Source organism: Ovis canadensis, chromosome 15 (genome assembly GCF_042477335.2).
Source record: "Ovis canadensis isolate MfBH-ARS-UI-01 breed Bighorn chromosome 15, ARS-UI_OviCan_v2, whole genome shotgun sequence".
NCBI classification, from domain to species: Eukaryota; Metazoa; Chordata; class Mammalia; order Artiodactyla; family Bovidae; genus Ovis; species Ovis canadensis.
The window spans coordinates 50,948,788-50,974,669 of record NC_091259.1 but is presented as its reverse complement, the minus strand read 5'-3'; the positions used below and the strand labels follow the sequence as shown (position 1 = coordinate 50,974,669).

General features: G+C 40.2%; 1 protein-coding gene across 1 annotated transcript; it reads left to right on the top strand.

Moving 5' to 3' along the window:
• Positions 1–6,030: 6,030 nt before the first annotated feature.
• On the top strand, positions 6,031–21,025 carry WEE1 (WEE1 G2 checkpoint kinase). Its single transcript, XM_069554413.1, has 11 exons — positions 6,031–7,607; positions 9,060–9,265; positions 9,721–9,784; positions 10,212–10,384; positions 10,985–11,106; positions 14,696–14,842; positions 16,910–17,005; positions 17,093–17,178; positions 18,543–18,713; positions 18,806–18,951; positions 19,695–21,025. The coding sequence occupies exons 1-11, from the start codon at positions 7,035–7,037 to the stop codon at positions 19,846–19,848; spliced, it is 1,938 nt and encodes a 645-aa protein (XP_069410514.1). The 5' UTR covers positions 6,031–7,034; the 3' UTR covers positions 19,849–21,025.
• The last annotated feature ends 4,857 nt before the right edge of the window (positions 21,026–25,882 follow it).

The window sequence follows — 25,882 nt, the reverse complement described above, 5'->3', positions numbered from 1 at the left end:
TGTACATATTTATGCCCACCAATCAGCTGATCGTACCTAGTACTACTGGGTACTCTCCACCCAGTTAGCTACTGGATGAGCTCATCTCTCAATCCAGTTTGAGCTGGATTTTTATAGAACTTTAAAACTGACTCACCACTGAGTCATCAAAACATAGCAATACCCAAACACACCCCTGTTGCCACACAAAAGACCAGCAAGGGGTGTCTGCCTCATCTCCTTACCCTCTCCTACTGAGACAGGGCGTCTTGTTTCACTGGAGAGGTGTCATCACATCTTTTGTGTTGCAGTAATCTGATCAAAGCTGGTTCAGCCAATCACAGTGTGGCCGTAGAGACTGGCAGTCCTGTAGTCCTCCAGATCATTTCCTGTATGTGTCACTAACCCAGGAGGAGAGGCAATCAATCAATCACCCGATTGTGTATTTAGCACCGCTATTCTGTTGGTCACTGGCTCATGACTGCTCCTGTTTATAAATAGATTCCTGTGACGTGACATTTTCAGTTACTGAAACTCATTCAGAATTTAGAGAAAAGCAGCTCTTTGCAAGTATTAATGATACTGGAGAAAATGGGACTACTTAGTTCCATTTCGCTAAAAAGGAATTTTAAAATAGCAAATAGGAAGTGTGATGTTTTGGCTGCTTCACAGAGCTATAATTTTAAATGTTGGTTGAGAACTCCTCTCTTATCTAGGAATGATATGTCCAGTGACCAGTATTGACTCCTGGGAAAAGTCTTAAAGTTAGTATTATTGCCACAGGCCTTACTGAGTGCAGTGGACTATCAAGTCTTTGAAGATTAGAGGGGCTATGTAAAGGCTTAGATAACTGGGAGTAGGCCCTGAAGGCTTCTTTCACTAACAAAACTTGTTATAGCAGAGGTTTTGTGTATGTACACACACAATTGTTTTTTCCCTTTTTGTTTTGGCCGTGCTGCAAGGCATGTGGGATTTTAGTGCCCTGGTCAAGGATTAAGCTTGGAGTCTTAACCACTGGACCACCAGGGACTTCCCCAGATACAACTTTTAAGTACCCTAGTACTTAAAAGGTCTTCAGTGTTGAAATCCCCAAAGATAAACTGAATGAGAATTTTAGATCCTCAAACTGTTTGTACATAATCTATATAACTGATACAATTGTATGTAATGGAATCTGCTGTTGATATTACATAAATGTTAGAAGGATAAATGGAAAGAGTATGTTGGTAATCCTTAAAGATTAATTAGACATGAAAATAAAGTATGTTCATTCCATTAAAATACAAGCTTTCGACTGGTCACTCTTTCCTAGCTATACTTTTCAAGTTCTTATCAATACTATCTCTGTTCTGGTTTGACCATCCTCACTGGCTATACACAGGCTTAACTGTTTATTACATTGTGTGTTTAGTCGCTCAGTCATGTCTGACTCTCTTTTCGACCCCATGGACTGTAGCCTGGCAGGTTTCTCTGTCCATGGGGATTCTCCAGGTAAGAATACTTGAGCGGGTTGCCATGCCCAGGTTGCTGCCAGGGGACCTTCCCAACCCAGGGATCGAACCCAGGTCGCCCACGTTGCAGGCAGATTCTTTACCCTCTGAGCCACTAGGGAAGTCCTAAGTTTCACGTTAGGCAAACTTGTTTTGAGGACACCAGGAATCACAGGCTGCATTTACTGATTAAAGCCATTAAAAAGTATGATTATTCTCAAATAACACTGCTGTAATTAAGGACTTCCCTGGCAGTCCAGTAGTTAAGACCTTGCCTTCCAATGCAGGGGGCACAGATTCAGTTCCCAGTTGGGGAGCTAAGATCCCACATGCCTCGTGGCCAAAACATCAAAACATAAAAACAGAAGCAATACTGTAACAAAGCCAATAAAGAGAATAAAAAATGGTCCACATTAAAAAAAAAAAACTCTAAAAAAATTGCTATAATTAAAAGTACACACAGGATTTATTGAACACTATTTGTAAGGGACAATGCTAGTCTCCCATTTAATCTATTGAACAACTAAGGAGAAACTGGATTTGATTATTCTGTATCAGAGTGAGCTGATGAACACGCGGTGAAATGGTCAAACAATGTCATCCATCAGAGGGTATTAAAGTGAAAGTGAAAGTGAAGTCACTCAGTCATGTCCAACTCTTTGCTACCCCATGGACCATAGCCTACCAGGCTCCTCTGTCCATGGGATTTTCCAAGCAATAGTAAAGGCAAGTGACAAAGTAGAGAAATCTAAACTACCCCTGAGAAGTAAAATGGGAGCAGTGGTAGGGGTTATCACCTTCTAGCCTGAGAACTGGATTCTGGAGCCAAATGGCAGTTGGTAACAGTTAGAGCTGGGTTGAAGTGAGGTAAGGTTTGCTGAGAGAACCAGCAGAAGAGGATCGGTAAAGACACCAGGAAGATGAAGAAAAATAGTTGAATTTTTCAAGCATATTATTTGGTTTTTAAGTGAAAAACAGATTTGACCAAGATGACTTAAAAAAAAAAATTAGATATCTATTAGAGTAGGCTTATCTTTAGAAAAAGTTATTTCTCCAGAATAAAAAGCATAAGCTGGAAAGGATTCAGCTGTGGGTAAAAGCAGGCTAGTCTTAAGAAACATTCCTAGAGGCTTTACATCACTGTGAAAAATTAGTTTCTAGTTCTCAAGGACCTTTCATTCAAAAGTTCATGGCTTATGTTTACAAGAATATGCACATATATTTATGTGCTATATAAAAAGTATTTGAGAAGGTGATTTAGGACTCTCAATTATATATTTTCAGGGCAGGAGACTTATTTTGCTGCTAGGACAAGTGAATGGGCCAACAACAGTGGAATGAAAGTCTTTTACTTGGTAAATCATCATTGTAAAGGAGAGAAACAGGTTAAGTTTGTTCTCCCAGAGGCATGATTTTTACTCAGTTATTACAACATTACTACAAAAGCTGCCTAGTAACATTAGTTAAAAACAACACAGGGTAGGGAAAGAGCAGGAAATTTGAATTAGATATGCCCCAGGGCCGGTGGGCGTAACCCCTTCTCTCAGTACAGTGAGTGCTGTGCTCTGAAGAGCATGCAATTTAAAAAATCGGAACAATCGTTTAGAATTTCATTTAGGATATTGCTGCAGTTAAACCCATAACGCTGTGCCACGTTCTCAACTGCAGGAGGCAGGGCCTGGGTTTCTTACTCATTTTGGCACTTTTGTTTTTTAAAGAACACTACATTTTAATTATTCCAGAAACACTAAGCACCTTCTTTGGAGCCAAGGCATATTGCTATTTTCTGCAGCTCTAAAGATAAATAAAACTTGATCTCAGCCCTGGTTGGGAGAGAAGCCAGACAAGTAAACAAAGGGTGTTACATAGTCTAGGCAGGGTGTGGTGAAAAGTCTGGAGCAGGGAACATCTATTTTACATGGAAGTGGAGAAAGTCAAAGGGTTCTTGCCCTGAGTATCACTTTTAACGATGCTTAAAAAAAACGAAAGAAAAATTCCGTCTTTCCCCCAGTCATTCTATACATCTGGTGGGAATTAACCTCTCCTATTCTGTGTGAGGACCTGGGTGTGAACCGAGAAATCTTCCCTTCCCATTGGGAATCCACGCCCTTTTTGTCCCAGCTGATTTTAAGAACATCTCAGTTTAGGGAAGCAGAGAGGTGGCAAGGTTAAGAGTTGATGAACAAAGAATATTAGAAGAGTTTTCACCTCCAGGAAGGGGACTTGGGCAGGAGGTTGCAAGGTTAAGTGGGAGACTTCTGTACCATCTGAACTAATAATATTTAGAGATAAAATAATCCAATCAATAAATATGTAAGTAAGGGTCCTATTATCACTCAGAAGATACTGAGCACCTAAGCCATATCATTTACTTTGCTGACAAACGTCCACATAGTCAAAGCTATGGTTTTTCCAGTAGTCATGTATGGATGTGAGAGTTGGACCATGAAGAAAGCTGAGCGCCAAAGAATCGATGCTTTTGAATTATGTCATTGGAGATGACTCTTGAGAGCCCCTTGAGCTGCAAGGAGATCTAACCATCCATCCTAAAGGAAATCAATCATGAATATTCATCGGAAGGACTGATGCTGAAGCTGAAGCTCCACTTTGGCCACCTGACTCAAAGAACTGACTCATTGGAAAAGACCCTGATGCTGGGAAAGACTGAAGACAGGAGGAGAAGAGGACGACAGAGGATGAGGTGATCAGATGGCATCACCAACTCGATGGACATGAGTTTGAGCAAACTCTGGGAGTTGGCGATGGACAGGGAAGCCTGGCGTGCTGCAGTCCATGGAGTCGCAAATAGTTGGACACGACTGAGTGACTGAACTGAAACCATATCAGAATACTACAATAAACAAAAGGAAAGGTCCCTATACTCAAGGACCTCATTTTCTAGAACGGAATAGTAGTTAACAATCAATACACTCTGAGATAGATAAGAACCTATCAAGGAAATGAAGCAGGATGTTGTGAAAGAGTGAAGGGGGTGGGAGGCAGCATGAGTTTGCCTACATAGAAACAGCAGATATAGAATTCTTTATATAGGAGAAGCTTGGGGCAAAAAATTAGGGGCCAGAGGTGTTTAGGAAGCACACTGCTTTACATACAACTCATGTTACAGATCAACAAAGAGTAGGAGTTTTACAGAGTTATTTTTATTTATACTTCACATGAAATTTAGAAAATATCAACTATCCATATCAAAGAATTTATATTTCTCACTAAGAGAGAAGAGGTGTTGGAGTGCTAAATCACTTCAGGCATGTCCAACTCTTTTCGACCCCATGGACTGTAGCCCACCAGGCTCCTCTGTCCATGGAATTCTCCAGGCAAGAATACTGGAGTGGGTTGCCATTGGGGAGGGTGCTAAAAACCACTCCTTGGCTTTTCAGAGAATGGCACTCCTTGAAACATACAAAATAGTAGAGTTCCTGTCTTCTGAGTTTAAAATTAAATTTGGATTAACATACAAAAAAGAAATATCAGTTAGCAAATATTTGGAGAAAATGACTGTTTACTCTTCACTGCATCTTCAGTTATGTAATCTCAGGGAATTTCCCATGTGATAAATACTAAGATGTGTTTCCATTACTAAAAATCCAGCTTAAGTTTTAACTTTTGAAAAGTGTTAGAACAGCATATATGGTCAAGTGTTAATATTCATGAAGTGCCACAAGCCCATGAAAACTGTCCAGTGATATGAATCAAAACAACAAAATTACATCAACAAACATTAAATACCCACTGATGTTCAATTCTCAAAGAGTGTACTGTAATCCACTGCCAGTGAGAACGTAATTTTTTTTTCTGGAGGGCAATTGGCAGTTTATATGCTTTGACACAGTAATTCCTACTTCTTTGAATGTATCCTAAAGAATAAAAAACAAAACGGAGAAGAAAACAACACGAGAAGGAAGAAGATTCATTAAGATGTTACAAGTGAAAAAATTGTCAGAAATTTCTGTCTTCGACAATAATGGAGGGATAAATCAGTTTGAAGGGAGTACTAGAGAAATTTTTTCTCAAGTTGCTTTGAAGTTTGCAAGAAACTAAGCGGATCTGTTTTGCCAACACTTGCCCACGTGCTGGCAAACAAATATAAACACCGTGGCCGCGTGGTGGGCACTTGGTTTTGTGCTTAGGGCCGAGTGTGGAGCAGCTTTATTTACTGTGAACGAGTTGGGGGGGATGGCGGGGGAGCGGGGATGGCAAAGAAGACCCGTCTGGGGGCCCTCCCCTCGCTGCAGACACCCCAGCCCATAACAGCCTCTCTGGAGGTAAACAGAGGCTCAGGGACAGCCCTGCAGCCAGGGACTTCGCCTGAGAACTCGAGTCTCTTCCTTCTGACTTTCAGACAGTTCAGTCGCTCAGTCGTGTCCATCTCCTCCGACTTTGTGTCAGCCTAACCCATTTGCGGAGAAGGCAATGGCACCCCACTCCAGTACTCTTGCCTGGAAAATCCCATGGATGGAGGAGCCTGGTAGGCTGCAGTACGTGGGGTCGCTAAGAGTCGGACATGACTGAGCAACTTCACTTTCACTTTTCACTTTCGTGCATTGGAGAAGGAAATGGCAACCCATTCGTGTTCTTGCCTGGAGAACCCCAGGGATGGGGGAGCCTGGTGGGCTGCCGTCTATGGGATCGCGCAGAGTCGGACACGACTGAAGCGACTTAGCAGCAGCAGCAGCAACCCATTTGCACTCACTTCGGTCCGGAGACCGGAGTGACCATTCCCGGCTCAGACCTCTTCTCGGGAACTTAACTCCCCTTAGCCACGCCCATGCGCCCCAGGGGCCGGAACCAAAGGGATGCAGGACGTTAAGGTCAGTCTCCTCCGGGAGCAACCAAGGGCCACGGCGGTCTCTTGCTCTCCCCGACCCGCAGGGACTCTGAGGCGCTCTCCAGCCGCCAGTCCAGCTCCACCTCCGAGAAGTCGGAAAGGCGCCGAGGATGCAGTGTCCAGGTTGGCGCTCGGCTCGGCCGAGTTCAGCCCTCAACCATCGCCCCTCCCAGAGGGCCGCCTAGGGTCCCCTGCCCGGCCCAGTCCGGGAAGCGCCAGACCCAGCTCCCCAGCAGCCCGCTCGCTCATAGGCCCGCGGCGCCGCGCCCGCCCTGGCCGGGCCCGGCGCCGAGAGGGAGGGGCGGAGCCAGCGAGTTCGCGCCAAAATCGCGTAGCCGATCCCTCCCCAGCGGGCTACGTCGCGCCCTCCATTTTTTTCAAACCCTAATCTGGGCGGGGATTGGTGGACTGGGCGCTCACGTGGTTAACGGTCGCGGGAAGCCGCGGAACCCGAACCTGCGGTGGACCTGCGGAGACCCCAGACTCGGCGCCCGGGCCGCCCCGCCTCTGCCGGACAGCCCGCGCTGCCGCCTCCACCGCCGGCCGCCGCCCAGAGCGTCCCGGAGCCGCCGTTCGCCGCCGCCGCCGCGCAGGCCCGCCGCAGCCGCAGCCGCCGGGCGCGCCCAGTCGCACGTGGCGGACCCGCCCCCTGGGCCGGCCGAGACCTGGACTCCGCGGGCTCTGGTTCTCCGGTCCTCCGCCCCGGCCCCAGGGGCGCGATGAGCTTCCTGAGCCGGCAACAGCCGCCGCCGCCCCGCCGCGCCGCGGCCTCCTGCACCTTGCGGCAGAAGCTGATCTTCTCGCCCTGCAGCGACTGTGAAGAGGAGGAGGAAGAGGAGGAAGAAGGCAGCGGCCACAGCACCGGGGAGGACTCGGCTTTTCAGGAGCCCGACTCGCCGCTGCCGCCCGCGAGGAGCCCCACAGAGCCCGGGCCCGAGGGCCGTCGCTCTCCGGGCACAATCCCCGGCAGCCCGGGGGAGCTAGAGGAGGACATGCTGCTGCGCGGCGCCTGCCCCGGCGCGGACGCGGCGGGCGGCGGGGCCGAGGGCGACTCGTGGGAGGAGGAGGGCTTCGGCTCCTCGTCGCCGGTCAAGTCGCCGGCGGCTCCCTACTTTCTGGGCAGCTCGTTCTCGCCAGTGCGCTGCGGCGGCCCGGGGGATGCGTCGCTGCGGGGCTGCGGGGCGCGCGGGGCCGGCGAGGGCGCCTGCTCGCCGCTGCCAGACTACCCGGGCACCCCGCCCCACAAGACCTTCCGCAAGCTGCGGCTCTTCGACACGCCGCACACCCCCAAGGTGAGAGGACGCGGCCGCCGGGGCGCCCAGAGCCCGCGCCGGCCCAGCCTTTTTAAAAGGCCGCGGCGCCGGGAGCAGAGCGCGGCGCTGCCCGGGTTCGGTTACATAACCGCCCGGCCTCACCCCAGCTTGCTCTCCGGCGCCGTAACAAAAAAGTTGGCAGCCCCTTTTTTTGGGCCCTGCCCAGCAGTTGTCCGTTAAGATTATGTAACTGAACAATGGGCCTCGTCTGGAACTTCTTCATCTTTCAAAGGGGCTGATCGGTGCCGTCCAGGTGGCTGACGATTTAACGCCCGCCGAGTCGGGGCGGCCCCGAGCGTGGCAGGCGGGAGTGTGGCACCGATAACGCGGTTTGGAAGGATGCTCCAGTGGTGCTGGCCCAGCCACCTGACACTCCTCAGCGCCGCAGCCATCTGGTGCCTTTTAAATGCAGTGATCAGTCCTGTAATTTGGGCGGCGCACCCAGGAGTTCGGTTTAAAAAAAAATGGCACTTATCGTTTCGTATCAGGTGGCCTTTTGGGGGAAAGTTTGAGATACGGAGGGAGACTGCGCTTCGACTTGGGAAAAAAGGCTGGCCTTCAAGTATTTACAGCCTTAAAAAGGCTTGTAAATAACTCGGGGTAGCGTTTTAAGCCTCTTTCCGGAAAGAATATTTTATTTGGTAAGCGTTTGTTTACACTCTTGGGTTTGCAGTTCCCAAGTTTGATCAGCCGAAGTGTCTGGATTAGGAATGTCCAACTGTTAAAAACCAGCGTGGATATTGTCGCCTGGACCCTCAGGCTTTCATACTATTGATAATGTCTCTTAAAAGAAGTAGGTATTCAGCACCTGTGTGTTGAGTGGCAAGTGAGTATGCAGATTACCACTTGTAAAACTTTAGAAGTAACAGCAGATTTTAAAGCAGACACTTGCCGAAATTCAGACAGTATCGAACTTAAAAGATTAATGTGGAAAATGTACCTTTTAAAGTGATTTTCAGCCCGGTTACTAGTCATAAACCTCAGGAGATGTGTGCTTGTTATGCCTTACTGTTTATTGGTCAACTTGCCCAAGGCAAGTCTGGAAGTGAGGGAGGAGCTCTGTGGTGGTGGCTTTCAAAGCCCTACTTGGATGGGGGAGGGGAGCTATTATGTGACTCCCATAATGCTTTCTATTTTTAGATGGATTGAAAGTTTTCTTAACTTTTAGCTCCTAGAGTGAACTTAATTTTAGTTTTCATTCATATTCTTCTTAGGTTTAGAGACCTGTTTTACTTGGCTTTTTCAGGAAAGGTGGTTAGTATCCAGCTTCAGCCTCCTAAGTAAACCACTGTCTATTTTGCTTGAAAGATTAACAAGCGTTGGTGTGTTGCTTTGACTTACACATTCAGCCAGGATAAAGACTTGTTGAAAATTAGGTTGAGAAGGCTATCTATAGCACTTGGATCCTAAGCATTTCTTTTCCTCTCCTAGAGTTTGCTCTCCAAAGCTCGAGGAATCGATTCCAGTTCTGTTAAACTCCGAGGTGGCTCTCTATTCATGGATACAGAAAAATCAGGAAAAAGGGAATTTGATGTTCGACAGACACCTCAAGTGAATATTAATCCTTTTACTCCAGATTCTTTGTTACTGCATTCCTCAGGACAGTGTCGTAGAAGAAAGAGAGCATATTGGAATGAGTAAGTTAAATTTTTCAACAGTTTGGTTCCTCAACCACCCAAGACTGGTTTGGCATAATTAAAATTTAATTTCAACCAAATGATTTGGAAGTTTATGGGCTGAGAATTTTCTCCATTACTAGCAATTTTCAGTAATCAGCTATGGGAAAGTGGCGTGGGAAAGGAAGAAAGAAAAGGTCTAGATAAATTCTAGTAAATCTGCTGGTGTCAAAATGAGGCAAGCAGAGAAAGTTGGTTTAGAAAGGCTTTAATTTTGATCTGTGCGGTGGTGTTGGTATATCTAAACAGGAACATTTTCATCACTTGGGCTGTATCTTGTCATTAGAAAAGTAAATGCTTTCTTTTCAGTTTTCATTCATTAAATTTTCATTTTGCTATATGTCTTGTCAGATAGTTTTGGATCTCTAGTTGATGGATCTGTCAAATCTATTGATAGAAAAAATAATATTTTTCAGTTCCTGTGGTGAAGACATGGAAGCCAGTGATTATGAGTTTGAAGATGAAACAAGACCTGCTAAAGTCAGTAGCTTTTGATTTCCTTTTTATTTTTTAAAAAGTTTTGTTGTTTTTGATATTTGTTTCTACTTAACAAGCTATCATATATACATGTTGAAATTGAAAGCCACTCAGTCATGTCTGACTTTTTGTGACCCCATGGACTATAGCCAGCCCGGCTCTTCTATCCGTGGAATTCTCCAGGAAAGAGTACTGGAGTGGGTTGCCCTTTCCTTCTCCAGGGGATCTTTCTGCCCCAGGGATTGAACCCAGGTCTCCTGCATTGCAGGCAGATTCTCTACCAACTGAGCCACAAGGAAAGCCCATATATACATGTTAAATAAGTATTAAAATATAAGATAAAATTTTTGAATTTCATAGTGTTATCACCTTAGTGAAAAAATCACTTTCGTACCTTTATATATATATATGGATACACTTTTTATTACAGAGAATTACAATTACTGAAAGCAATATGAAGTCTCGATATACAACAGAATTTCATGAGCTAGAGAAGATTGGTTCTGGAGAATTTGGTTCTGTGTTTAAATGTGTGAAGAGGCTGGATGGATGCGTTTATGCCATAAAGCGATCAAAAAAGCCATTGGCTGGCTCTGTTGATGAGTATGTATTAAAGATTTTGTCTTTTGCTCTTTTGTTCATCAGTATGGTGTTAGAAATGTTAAGGTTTTAGGTGGTCAGTCACTGAATTTAATCTCTAATTGTTTGAGAAGTTATAATGATTTAAATCAGATCCATTTCATTTTGTGCCATTAGTTTTCATTGGATTTGGTAGAGTAATATGAGGAGTCTGATCTTGGAGCCTAATTTAAATTTTCTGAATTCACAGTAGAGTAGAATTTCATCTTTTCCTGAATCAAAGATGCCTTCTTTCTAACATTCTTAAATGGCATGATGTTTGTTTGCTTAGTCGTGTCTGATTCTTTGCAACTCCATGGCATAGCCCACCAGGCTCCTCTGTGTGGAATTTGCCAGGCAAGAATACTGGAGTGGGTTGCCATTTCCTACTCCAGATTTTTTAATGGAAACTTTTGGGAAAATCTCATACAGAGTTTTAATCCTCTTCTCTCTTAAGCAAGTTGTTCTTCAGCATAATGAATGATAGATCCAGAAGTCAAGAATCTTTTACGAACTTTCAGATAAATTAACTCAGTTTATGTTAAATAAAAATGATTTATGATTCTCTTAATCTCAAACTTCTAGGCAGAATGCTTTGAGAGAAGTATATGCTCATGCAGTGCTTGGGCAACATTCTCATGTAGTTCGATACTTCTCTGCATGGGCAGAAGATGATCATATGCTTATACAGAATGAATATTGCAACGGTGAGTAATGGTTCCCCTGTAAATGTGTAAGCTCAGGAAAACGAACACCAAGGAAATAATTTATTTTTTATCTAAAGTCTTGCTCTAATTCTATTTATTTTTTACCTGTTGTAAATTCAAAGATCAAAAGCCTGACATGAATTTGAAGTGCAAGTTATTCTTACCTGGAAGATAAGATTGAAAACCTTGTTCTTTCTACCTACACAGTAGAACCATGCATATTATTTGTATGTCTGTTACTCAAATTAAACTGATTTTCTTGAGAGGATAGCGGCCTTGCCATGTATATTTTGGTATTGAGTTGGTGATGGACAGGGAGGCCTGGCGTGCTGCGATTCATGGGGTTGCAAAGAGTTGAACACAACTGAGCGACTGAACTGAACTGAACTGAGCACTTAGCATAGTGTGTGGGAGGGATATAATAGTTAATAAGCCAAGCTCCCTGCATGTAGCCTTCCCTTTGCATTTCATTTTATGTGCTGCTGAAACTGATAATGGTTACTTGTAAAATGACAATGACTCTCCATTGATATAAATTCAGCCATTTTTGAATCTTGCTCCCCTTACCATCTATCCACCCTTCGTTTACCACTCGAATCCACCGAAATGTTTCTATAAAGAGAGAGTTATTCTCTTTTGTTCCCTAGCTGTGCTTGCCTCCTTTCTTCCTCCCTGCCTCCCCCAAAAAAGCATTTATAGAGGTTTAACTTTGGACCTTTATATGGTTTTGAATTTCAGCAGGTCCTTCAACAGTCATCCTGGGTCCTTCCTTTTTCACTAAATCTTTACCAAAGTCCTGGCCTCACTTCTGATTCTTACGGATCTGTTATTAAACACCTAAAATTTTGTATATGATGGATTTTTATTTCTGTACATCTTCAGTGAATATTAGAGAATTTAGAATTTATTGAACATTTGAGTAGCGAAGGTTATTTTTGTTGATTCTCATTTTTTTCCCTAAGACTAGCCATTTCATAGCTTGTGAATGAAAAAGTGTAAGTAGTAGATCAAGATTTCTGTTTTGGAAAACAGATGTAGAAGATCCATTTCTCATACCTGACTTCTCACTGAGTTGTCATTTTATTCTACACCCTTGAAAAAATATAATTGCTCAGTATGCAGCATTGCTGCTGGTTTCACACATTTCTTGAAATGTTTCTATTCATATCATCAAAATATTTATATAGCTGTCACCTATGGCTTTGTGGACTATTCTGTTGCTTAACCTCCATTTTTTAGTTACTGCACTTACTAATAGTATAACTTGATCATAATGCCTTCTTTCCTCCATATTTGCTAGACACCATCTCCTTCTAGTTTCTTTCTACCTCTCACCTTGTTGATGTGACTTGCTGTCAGCCACAGTCCAGAAATCACAAATTTGTAGCAACCTACCAAATACGTGGTTGTGTTATTTGGTTGATTTTGAGATAACTGGCTTGGGCCTGGGATTTGGGTGAGGGGGATGAGCCGTTTTGCTACCCTCTCAGATTACAAAGACCCTGTCCTATAGTAAAGTTAGATTACAAAATAACCTTTTGAAATAGTTTATTATTTTGGGGCAGTCTTAAGCACTTTAGGAATATGGATCTTTAAAAAATAAATAGACTTGTGTAAAATAGAACAGCCTCTTTGTATGGTGTTTTTGGTTAGATGAAAGAGAATGAGGCTGTCAAGATATATTTGTGAGCTCTTCTGTTTCCGTTTTCCACCATTTTCTCCACATAAACCCTTGAAAGTCCTAATAGACCTAGCTAGATCCTCTTCTGTAGTTTCACAGGGATGGATTCTGTTATTCATTTGTAGTGTTGATTAACTGACAACCTTTATCTTAACTGATTTTTTATTGAAAACAGTTGTTTGCATTTTGAGCCTATTTTCTTGATTTGGTGATAGACGGAATTTCTACTCTTGATAAGCAGGTGTAGAAAAGTGTTAATTGATAGCGGAGGAGAACCTGAAATATCAGATGAATGATTTGCTCTTCTCACCTTTCTTACCCTTTCAGCAGCAAGATAGAAGAAACTGGCCCAGCTGTAGTAGCTAGACCCATTAAAAAGCAGCCAAATTATTTCTGGGTAAACTTAATCTAAGACTTCAAATTCACATATCCCAAAAAGCTTATTGACCTGCTCCCTTCTAGAGCTCTCTTTTTCCCACAGTTCAAGATTTGTTCAAATTAAGTTCGGAGAACATACTTAATCCTAAACTATTCAGGTGTGTGATTTACTTATTTTTACCGCACATTTGATGTTTTTGCTGTTTAGACTTGTTCAAATTATAGGACCTCCTTTTCTGAGTAGTATATCATCGACCTAGATTTTATTACCTTGCTTCTGGTTTTATTATTCCCAACTAAGCTTTAAACAGAAGTGGTTTGTTTATTTTTTAAACATAACTCCTCATATCCTCTGAGACAGAGTATAAACAAAGTTTTTAATAAAACTTATGAAGTATAAGCTTAAAGTTTTTTAAAGTATAAACAAGTTAGCTGATTGGTTTGATTCTATAAAAGCAGGTTTGTTCTTATTCATAGTAAGAGTGGTATAAATTAAAACTATACTAAGATACTGGATTTTACTTATAAAATTGTAGACTCTGTTATGATGTGTGTGGGAAAATAGGTATTCTCGTACATTAAGCATGGAAGTGTGATTTGGTACAGCCGTCTCTAAAGGGGACTCTGTGTGTGTGTAATCGTCCAGATTTGTCTTCCAAATCCCCAGATTTACATAACCTTATGCTAGCAGATTTTAAGTATTAGCCATTTTGAAATCAGGAACTGAGTGTTTTTTATGTGAGCTTTCAGAGGCAATCAAGTCTTGGCATTAATAGTGTGAAAACCAGCCCAAAGCTGTTTTGTAGGGTAAATAGAAATGGCACTCTCAGCTATAGGAATTTATCCTATATGTGATAAAATAGTGTGTCATACACACAATGAATGTGTATATTACACTCTATATACCATTTGACCCAGCAGTTTGTTTGTAGGAGATAACAAAATATATGTGAATTCCTGAGACTATTAATTTGTAATATTGAAAAGTGAAAGTGAAGTCGCTCAGTCGTCTCTGACTCTTTGCAACCCCGTGGACTGTAGCCTACCAGGCTCTTCCCTCCATTGGATTCTCCAGGCAAGAGTATTAAAGGCTTGGAAATCATTTTTAAATGTCCATCAATTAGGGGATTGGTTAGTGCATTACCATTCAGTTATGCAATGGAATTCTGTATACCTAAGAAAGGAGTGTCTTTGTATATTTTATAAAGAATGATCTTCAAGATAATGAAAATGTGTTATTACTTGTATGAAAAGGAGTTGAAAAGAATTCGTAACATTACTCTGGGAAAGAGAACCAGGTAGGTTACTAGAGTATGTATTGATAAGACAGAGACTTTATATTATAGTTTGTACACATGTGAGTGTTTTAGCTATTGAAAGAATAAATACAATTTTGACTTCACAAGCAGGTTGAAGAGAATAGGTCCAGTAAAATGTCATTTTCTTGGTTGCGTCTAGTCATACAGTAAAGATGAAAGAAAAATGATATTTCAGAAAGAAGAAAATTCTAACTTTTCTTGTGTGTGTTAGGTGGCAGTTTAGCCGATGCCATAAGTGAAAACTACAGAAGTATGAGTTACTTTACAGAAGCAGAGTTGAAGGATCTCCTTTTACAAGTTGGCCGGGGCTTGAGGTATATTCATTCAATGTCTTTAGTTCACATGGATATAAAGCCTAGTAAGTATTACAGATCATCTGACCTATGTTCTTTAGGGTTTTATAGAATAAATGACTTCATTAAAACAATATGGAAACATAAACATTTTACTATGTTTTTTTTTTTAACTTTTTATTTTATACTAGAGTATAGCTGATTAACATTTTGTAATAGTTTCAGGTGGATGGCAAAGGGACTCAGCCATACAAATACATGTATCCATTCTTGCCCAAACTCCCCTCACATCTAGGCTGCCACATAACACTGAGCAGAGTTCCTGTACTGTACAGTAGGACCTTGTTGGTTATCCATTTTAAATACAGCAGTGTGCATTTCATTTTAGTTTTAAAAGATTTTTGACCCACTTAGTAGTACTGTTTCATTTCCCATCACCTCTTCCCTTGTTACCCCAAAAGATCTGAAATAATACTCCCATTTTTACTAAAAGCTGAAAAAAAATGTTCTGTATCTTATGGGAACCACAGTCTTAGAGTGGGACTGATGGGGAGACTAAAAGAACTCATGTTTAAAGCCTGTCTCTTGTAGTAGGCTATATAGATCTGTACTTTTAAATTAATGCTGGTGCGGCTAAGAGGGTTATTGTTATTACTGTTTTGTTCAGAAAACAAAATGGTACATGCATCTTTATTATCTTGCGTTTAAAAAAGGATGCAAGTGAGTCCTACACTAACATTTTAGTGCAAATCCCTCTCGTCAAAAGTAACATCGCAAGGTGCATGCTGTTTTAGAACTTTTTTTTAGAAGACACTGTCTCTACCTTTCCATTTCAGTAATTATCTACTTGCCAAATCATATTAAAATTTTTCCTAGTTGACCAAAGTCCTTAGCAGTTGCTTCATCCAAACTAGTGTCCATTTCAGAACTATGCGTTACATCAGGGTAAATCCATTTTCTTTTTTAGGTTTTACTCTTCCCCTACTTAAATAATAATAATACAGACCTTGTCTTGCTAGATTTCCTTTCTTCTGGGTTCAGCTGGTTGCTTCTTTGCATCATTTAGCTAATTCCTTTTTCTATCCTTTAATTTAGAAGTTATAACTAAAAGGTTGATGGATTTAAGTTAAACATTTTAGGCTAGGTGTTTTTAGGCATTGTCAGGTGGATTCTTTACCGTTTGAGCCACCAGGGAAACCCAACTAAAAGGTTGATGGATTTAAGTACACATTTTAGGCTGAGTGTTTTTAAATTGAATTACTGAGGTTCTTTTCTTTTTTTAATCTACACTAAGTTGTGTCCTACTCTTTGCAACCCCATGGACTGTGTGATTTAAATCATTTTTCACAATTATATGAATTATATGAAGAATTTTTGTATGTCAACTTATTAAAACATTTATTTTCAAAAAGGAAAAATTGTTTGAACTGGTTGCAATTAATGTAGATCATTGAGGTTCCCCCATACTCATAGCTTGTATTAAATGTTATACAAACATAGGGGACCATTACATTACAGGTACAAAAGTTGAAAATATTAAGGCATGTGAAATTTTAAATTTACAAATATCCCCATAAAATAAGTTGTCTTGTAAGTAAAATTGAAAAGACGCTAGTGAATGAAACATTGATAAAACTACTAAAATAAAGTTTGCTGCTGAAGCTTATATTTATGTAAACTTGCCTGAATTAGATGAAGAAAAAGTTTGTGGACAGTAGAAATAGTGAACCACAAAACTTCTTTGGGATGTAGATGCTGTATGGTCAGCCAAACTACCAGCGTGACTTGTTTTCACACCAGCCTTGTAGCATTGGATTAAAATTTATGCTTCAATAGCATCACAATTAGTATGTTAATTGCCCTTTGTATTATTTCTAAGTAATTAGAACTGCTGAAGATCAATGTGCAGCTGACAAGAGTCTAATGCAGTGGTTTTCAAGTGTTAAAGGACCAGTGCTAGACCAGAAAATATATTTCTAGAAAATACAGTCCCTTTTCATTCTCACTGGGTTTGGGATAGAACACATAGTCTATATATTTAAGCGCTTTCTGAATGATTCATTATATGACTTGTTTGTGAACTTTGATTCTATTAATTGTCAGTATGGCTTACCTAAATAACTGTTTAACAGGTAATATTTTCATATCTCGAACTTCAATCCCAAATGCTGCCTCTGAAGAAGGAGATGAAGATGACTGGGCATCCAACAAAGTTATGTTTAAAATAGGTAAGAAAGAAAAGTAACCAAATTATTTCCTTAAAATAGAGGCTGTTTTGTTTTAATTCTTAACTGTATTTTTTTCAATACTTCTAGGTGACCTTGGGCATGTAACAAGGATCTCTAGTCCACAAGTTGAAGAGGGTGATAGCCGTTTTCTTGCAAATGAAGTTTTACAGGAGGTAGTTTTTCTTCTTTAAGCCATTTGCTTTGTAACACTTATCAGCTGCTAGAAAACTATAAATGCAGATGTACTGAAATTTTAAGCTAATAACCAGTAGAAAGGTAATACAGAATAGAAAGTGTAAACTATTAGCTTGTTGGGGTATTTAATCTAGCAAAAGTCAATAAAGGCAAAGATTTATCATATTCAACAGTGGTGGGGTTGCAATAAAAAAGAAGTTTGCATGCATTACTGGTGAAACTTTAAAATGACAGTGTCTTTTCGGAGATCAAAGTGTTAACATCTGTCAACATTTTAAAGTCACATTTCCTTTGACCCAGAATTTCCATTTCTAGGAGTCTCTCTTAAAGACATATTCATATACAAATAAGTTGAGAATGATGTTAATATTTAGCAATAAAGGAATGATTAAATAAAGTATGGCATACAGTTAATAATGTGAAAGTGTGTGTTAGTCACTTCGTTGTGTCCATCTCTTTGCGATCCCATAGACTGTAGCCCGCCAGGCTCCTCTGTCCATAGAATTCTCCAGGCGAGAATACTGGAGTGGGTTGCCATTTCCTTCTCCAGGGGACAACTTCCTGACCCAGTGATCGAACCCAGGTCTCCTAGATTGTAGGCAGATTCTTTACCATCTGAGCCAACTGGGAAGCCCCATAGTTAATGATACTATTTCAAAAACTGTTATAAAATATTTCTTGATAAGCATTTTGAATGGAAATAGAGTAACTAGAACAAAGGAATTGTATGACACTATTCTGTTTATGTATATTTGTGTCGTATATGTATGTGGATATTTCTAACTTGTTGATCTTTGTAGTTTCATATGAATGCCCCTAGAGGTAACGTTTCTTCTGAGAGTTGAGTGAGGCTGGTGATAAAGAGGAGGCCTTTTAGAAATAACCTGAATACTTTTAGAAATGTATTTACCATCCCACCCCAAAGTGTATTGTTGTTTAGTCGCTAAGTTGTGTCCTACTCTTTGCAACCCCATGGTCTGTAGCTCGCCAGGCTCCTCTGTCCATGGGATTTCCCAGGCAGGAATATTGCAGTGGGTTACCATTTCCTTCTCTGGGGGATCATCCCAGCCCAGGGGTTAAACCTGTGTCTCCTGCATTGTCAGGTGGATTCTGTACCACTGAGTTACCAGGAAAGCCCCAGAGTGTACATAACTTTGTCATTAAAAAAAATTATAATCTTCCCAAATTTAGCTTGTTCTCTGAATATGTCCTAAATTTAAATGTATCACTGGACATTATAATTTCATCTTATTTCTCACCCAAATAATCATTGAGGTGTAATCTTACTTAATTTTGACCATCTTTATATTCCCTTAACTTTTTGTTTCCTTTAATTTTACAGAACTATACTCACCTACCAAAAGCAGATATTTTTGCCCTTGCCCTCACGGTGGTATGTGCTGCTGGTGCTGAGCCTCTTCCCAGAAATGGAGACCAATGGCATGAAATTAGACAGGGTAGATTACCTCGGATTCCACAAGTGCTTTCCCAAGAATTTACAGAGTTGCTAAAAGTGAGCATTTTATATGTGAAGCACTGTATTGACATAGTTCAATATTTTATTAAATTGCATATCTTTGTGTTAATTTTACTTCTCTTTTTAAGGTTATGATTCATCCAGATCCAGAGAGAAGACCTTCAGCAATGGCACTGGTGAAGCATTCAGTATTGCTGTCTGCTTCGAGGAAGAGTGCAGAACAATTACGAATAGAATTGAATGCTGAAAAGTTCAAAAATTCACTTTTGCAGAAGTAAGTGATGGGGTTTTTGTTTTGTTTTTACTTTCTCATTTTTATTCTCAGATTTTAATTAGAAATGATGTATACTTTACATCAGTGAAGAATAAAGTGGCTTGGCATGTTATATGGTTAAAGTTTGGGGACTTCTGTCTTGATATTTGACCTATAAATTGGCATTGTTTCTAAACTTTGAAATTATGGACTTAAAAGATTTTTAAACCTGCATATATTTGAAAGCAGTGATAATTCTTATGCCCAAATTGTCCCAAAAGCTAAACTGAACAGGTATCAGTTTTTTCTCTCCAAACTTTTGTCATAAATGACATTCTCCTCGAAATGTTCTGTTTACTTTTATGAAAGGATGAAATTAATGTCAATTAGGTTAGATGATTTTCACATTTGATCTGAATGACCTTTGACATTTTTGGAAAACTGGTTGGAGTGTTTATCTAATTCATTTGCTTTATTCCTACCATTTTTATACTAACCTAATAAAACTGACTTGAAATACTTGAAGGTTCTTTTGCCATTAGTTTGATAGCCAGCATAGTTCATATAAAGAGGAAATAGAATTCTCCTTTTGTCTCTTATGTAAATAGATTTTCACAATATTATCTTTTTTTCTCCTTAATTGTATCTTGGAGTAATGATGGCACACAAAAATGATAATGTAGTTTGTATTTGGCCTCTTAGGATCCCTTTCTGGGATTAATACAGTAGGTGAAAAGTCTTGTTTCCTATTTTTATGTTGTTAGAGAACTGAAGAAAGCCCAGATGGCAAAAGCTGCAGCTGAGGAAAGAGCACTCTTCACTGATCGGATGGCCACCAGGTCCACCACCCAGAGTAACAGAACATCTCGACTTATTGGAAAGAAAATGAACCGCTCTGTCAGCCTTACCATATACTGAACTACTCATTACCCACCTCTCCCCAAAAAAACTGTGACAAGAGGAAGCTAGGTTGAAATCACTGCTAGAACCCAGTTAGCAATTCCTTTTTCAATTGGTGTCAGTAGCTTTACTGAAATACCTTTCAGGACTTATTTGTGAATCACAGTTGAAAGCTGCGTTTTGACCAGTGCTCTGTCAGGCTTTTGTCTAGCTTACCAGTCTGTCTTCTGTAGGGTGTCAGTCACTGTTGGATGTTACACCAGCCTTTCCAGGGTTAACCACTGTGGTGGTGTGCTGCTTATGGTTTGCTGTTGCATTGTAATAAAAGGTATCTTTTCCTGTAGTGACCTGTAAAAAAGGACTCAAGGGCTTTATTACATACCTGTTCTCCCTTTGAAAAGGGAAATGCTAAGAGACTCAGTACTCCTCAGCTTTCAATGTACCTGTGTGTCAATCTTATATTTCTTTTTTTTTCTAAATTGTGAATTATACTTGTATATCCAACTGGGAGCACTTTGTAGGCATTGCATGAACCATGGAATGATAATTCTGTGGAAGTACTGCCTTGTGAATTTGCTGCTATTTTAGTTTTGTCTTTGCTGTAAAATTGTAGCATTAAACAATCATTGTTGTTAATAGGCTTTCTTTTTAAAACAATTATGTGAAATATATAGCTACTCTTGATGAAAGTAGCTATTTGCCTTTTTTTTCCTTTGAACTTTGAAGCTAGTGCATTGGAGAAATGCACCTTCCTCCCCTCCTTTGGAATGCTGTATTAATGTAGTATAATTATTACTGGTTTTGTACTTTTTTCCTAATAATACCCTTCTCTGACTCTTTAAAAAATGTTTTCTCCCTCCACCCAAGTTTTGTACCTGATTGTATTGTTAGTCTGTTTTTAAATGTTTTGCCCGGTTTCTCTTCAATATTTGTGTATATAAACTAATCTTGGTAATACTGTACATAGCTGTTTGAAATGCCAGAATGATTTCTGACTATCCCAAGCTTTTCACAAAATATATTTTATCTGTGATTAGCCATTTGACTAATAATACTGGCTAATAGATATTGCAAAAAAAAAAAAAGAATTTGTCTTGTTTTTCTATTAATTTTCTTTTAAAACAGGTTTGCACTTGTCTGTTTGACTTGTGTTTTATTAACATTGATTGGCATATTAAAAGTCACTCTGAGCTTACCTTCATTGTGTGAATCTTTGTGGTGCCTGTTTTCTAATATTTTATCTCCATTATCACTACATTTTTTTAACACTACATTTTAAAATGTTGAATATAATGTATTTAAAATACTAAAGACAGAGGACACATTTTTGATAGAGTATGAAGCATGATTTAATGATGAGCTTTAGTTCACATTGGGCTTCCCTTGTAGCTCAGTTGTTAAAGACTCCACCTGCAATGCAGGAAACCCCAGTTCAGTTCCTGGGTCAGGAAGATCCCCTGGAGAAAGGGATAGGCTACCCATTCCAGTATTCTTGGGCTCCCCTCGTGTCAGCTGGTAAAGAATCTGCCTCCAGTGTGGGAGACGGGTTCTATCCTTGGGTTGGGAAGATCCTTTGGAGAAGGGAACGGCTACCCACTCCAGTATTCTGGCCTGGAGAATTCCATGGACTGTATAGTCAATGGGATCACGAAGAGTTGGACACAACTGAGTGACTTTCACTTTCATTTTATTCCACGTGTTACATTTTGAGATTTAAGAAAACTTTACCCGTCAACCTTGAATGTTTTTTGTCATAGATAACATCTTTATATCATTGCATATTATGCATTTGATCTGCTAGAAATGTATAATGTGATTTGAAATAACTAAGTTAATATAATGGATAGGACTTATAACTTTAATTTGAACTGAGTGCCAGAAGAGAGTTTTGAAGTGGAGAGGGTTTTAGCTCACTAAACTGGACCAGATTTTAGAATTTATAGTGCAAATTTAAGTGATTAACAGTGCTAATTCTACACATTTTTCTGACAATTAGTAGTGAAGGCCATTTAAGCAGGTAAAAATAGATGTCAGAAGATCCTTGTGCTTTTTCATCATGGGTACATATATAATTTCTTCATTAGGGTCCGTTTATTTCTGCTTAGTGTTTCTAAAAACCTTGATTAGCTTTTAAGCGCAATTTAGAAGTGTGAGAGGAATTGATAGAGACAGGAAAAAGTAGCTACATTAAAGTTGATAGGTGTGGGAGACAGGAAATAAAGTGACATAGGCTGGAGCAGGTAATATGTTTTAGCCACTGAGGACAAAGATAAAGTATAATAAGTGGTGTTTATTAGCATCACTAAGTCATTAAGGTGCATTTTTCTAGTGCACTAGCTTCAAAGAAAAATCAGATGTTTTTCATCAAGATTTACGGTAAATTTTTCTCATTGTTTAAGAGTAGTTGATTGAGTAGGAAAAAGGTGATTGTCAAAGAGTTCTTAGGCTATCTGAAAGCTGATAAAAAGAGTTGGACTCATATTCAGTATAAGATACTTAAACGTTAAGTGCCTTTTTTGTGCTAACTGGTAGACCAAAGAAATAAATGGTCTTTGTCCACCAGATACTAAAGATAAAATACAGAAGACTCATGTAAACACAAAATGACAATAAAATTTGTTTAGTGCTGTGTTGGAGGGATGGTTCAAGGGACAACTGCAAGATATGCAGTTGTTGGGAAAATGCTGGTGGCAGATTAGAGAATGAACCATGGCAGTTATGTTTGGCTCGATTTCAAAGCCATTGTACTAAATCAGGGTAAGATTAAGGAGGGCCTGAACTAGCAGGCCTATGGAAGAAAACAAGGGGATGGGATTTCATTAGGAGCACTGTATGTTGAACACTTTTTATAATAGAATGAGAATTTGTTAGCATGGGGAAAACTGCAAGTGCTAATATGGAAGCATTGAAGAGACTTCCCAGAAAAATCATTTAAAATGCAGAGGTCTGTTATTGTTTGAGACAGATATTTAACAATGATAAAGTTACTTTTTTGAAAAGCTAACTTTAGTGAGGAAGAAAATTTTAAAATATTGACTATGCAGTTGGGTAGGAGGAATCATATATTTCAGTTGACTACAAATTGACACCGTTGCCTTATCTTTATCTTGCCAAGAATCCAAGGCAATCCCCTTAAATTAATGCCTTTTGAAGAGCCAGTTCTCAAACTTTGGTCTTTACTCTGTTCCAGAGGGCAAGAAATGGTACTTCATTGATAACAGCTGGGTTTGGATAATGCTTTGACTGTCTCCCAATTCTTAAGCAGCAGCAGCCTGCCTGACAGTTTTTCTTCCTCTCTAATTCATATCCACAAAGCGTCTCACTGACTGTAGCCAACAGATCAGAGTTGTTGCCTCCTTAAAATATTTATATTTGTGAAATTATTAAAGGTCAATTAAAGCAATTAGCAAAGAGGATGGATCAAAAGGAACTGTGAAAGTATTTTAGATATTGGTTTTTAAAATTTATTATTTATTTGTTTGTTTTGGACACTGAAAATCTTAATTGAAGCCTTGGAACTAGAAATTTGGAGGAAACTGCCTCAGTGTTTTGAAGGCGTTTGTATAACTAAAAAAATCACTAAAACTGGTCGACATTGCAAAGTGAGTGAATCTAGACACTTGTCCTGCAAACCTGGTTGTATTGTTAGGTATTTCTCAGAGGCTCAGCAAAGTAGATTTTTATGAGATGCAGGTTTGATTTCTGGGTCAGGAAGATCTGGAGGAGGAAATGGCAACCCCCTCCAGTATTCTTGCCTGGGTAATCCCATGGACAGAGGAGCCTGGTGGGCTACAGTCCATGAGGTTGCAGAGTCAGACATGACTGAGCACGCACGCACACAAGACATCACTGAAACTGCCCCTCTTCCAACATTCAGCTTTCAGAAACTTTGAGAGGGAGGCCTCCTCTTTTTTTCTTTGTGGCAGATGACCCTAATTTTCAATGTAGTTCAGAAGTCTCCTAGAGTAAGGAAAAATATCTGTGTATTCCCTAGGAAGAGTTACCAGCAAAAGAGTGCATGTTCTATCCAAACTTCATTAAACTAAGAGTCTAAGAAACCTGGACCAGTCCAGCCTATGAAGAAAAATGCCTCAAAGGAACATTTATATCATAGTTCATATTGTTTAGTTTTATACGGTTAATAAATATTTTGAAGAGCACATTCTTTGTTTTGAGTTTTGACATTCTTAAGGTAGGAAATGAGTTTCTAAGTCTGGAATTCCAGTTTAAGCCTACTGATTCATTACACCCATGGGAAATGTAGGCTCAGTGTACAATGACTCCATTTGGACTGATTATCTAGGAGAGAAGTTACCTTTCCACAGACTAGAGTGTGGAGGCTCAGGTAGTTAAGTAATAGGAACTCAGTTTGATAAGTAGGAGAGCCAGAATTCCAACTCAGACCTCATAGCAAAGAATTGTGCTTTTTTTCCAGACACATGAAAGTTGAGGACAACAGTAATTAAAGGGCAGAGTGAGGCAGCAAAGGGGTGTAGGAAGGATCAGTATTAGAATTAGAAAAATTGGGAAGACTCTAGTGCCATGGTGGAGAAGGCAATGGCACCCCACTCCAGTCCTCTTGCCTGGAAAATCCCATGGACGGAGGAGCCTGGTGGGCTGCAGTCTATGGGGTCGCGAAGAGTCGGACACGACTGAGCAACTTCACTTTCACTTATCACTTTCATGCATTGGAGAAGGAAATGGCAACCCACTCCATTGTTCTTGCCTGGAGAATCCCAGGAATGGTGGAGCCTGGTGGGCTGCCGTCTATGGGGTCGCACAGAGTCGGACACGACTGAAGCGACTTAGCAGCAGCAGCAGCAGCAGCAGCAGCAGCAGCAGCTAGTGTCATGGAGACCAAGAGAGAACTTTGAAGGAGAAATTGGTTGACTGTGCCTATATGCAGAAAAGATTAAGAAACAACTCGAAGCTCTATGAATGCATCTGAAATTTATTCAATCTTTGGCAAGCAGTGTCAGTAGCGGGGGAGCAGAGGCGATTACAGTGAGGTATAAATGGGAGATGGACAAGTAGAGACAGCAAGCATAAATTCCTTTTAAGAAACATGGCTGAAAATGCATGGCAAGGGAGGAGGGGGCCGAATAGTTAGGAATCTTTGTGTCTTGTTGTGCTATCATGTACTGATCACCTGGTATGTGCTAAAAGTTTTCCATACAAAATGTCATTGATCCTCATAAGAATTCTACACAAAATCCCCACTTTACACCTGACATTTAGAGTGGTATAACGAATTTCCCAGATGACATAGCCTCAAAGCTTCAGTGTTCAAGCCTGAAGTGTTTGGCTGAACTACTAGCCGAATTCATAGCAATTCCTTTGAGCAGAGTAAAAATGTGGATGAGACAAGTTTGGAAGTGATGGGGGGAATGCAGGAAATGGGAGAGGAGAATTCTAGTTTGAAGTCTCAGTAGTAGAGTCCCATGAACTGAAAATGCCTATGGACAAATAAACATACGTGGGAGGAATACAGACCCACTCCACTGCATTCTTTCTAAATGAGGGAAATATATAAAGAGTATACTATAAGGCTACATACAATCAGTGGGGTCTCCAGAGCTGGGCACAACTTAGTGACTAAACCACCACCACATATGGCCATTTAAAGCAAAGTTTCAAGGAATTTTTATGACTGAGGGAAATGTATGAGTTATAATGTTAAAGTGAAAAAAAAAAAAAGGAGAGAAAAAAAAAAAAGGAAGCAAAATTGTGTGTAAGGGATTTTTTTTTAAGCACTAAAAGAATGAGGCCTAACAATGGCTGTCATTTGAGTGGTGAGATTATGCATATTTCCCACTTCTTAACCTTTTATATTTTAAACAATGAGCCTTTATTTTGTAATCAGAAAAAGTAAAGTGTAAAAATGTTTGATGTTTTTAACATTTGTAGCCAGTTCAAATGGGGCTTAGTCAGCTGAATTGCAGACTTACCCAGTGATCTTATCTGTGGGCCCTAAAATTTCTGATAAACCCACTCCTTTGAGTTTATGCTAAAGATCCTAGGGTTCCTAATAAATCCCTTCGTTAAGGCTCCT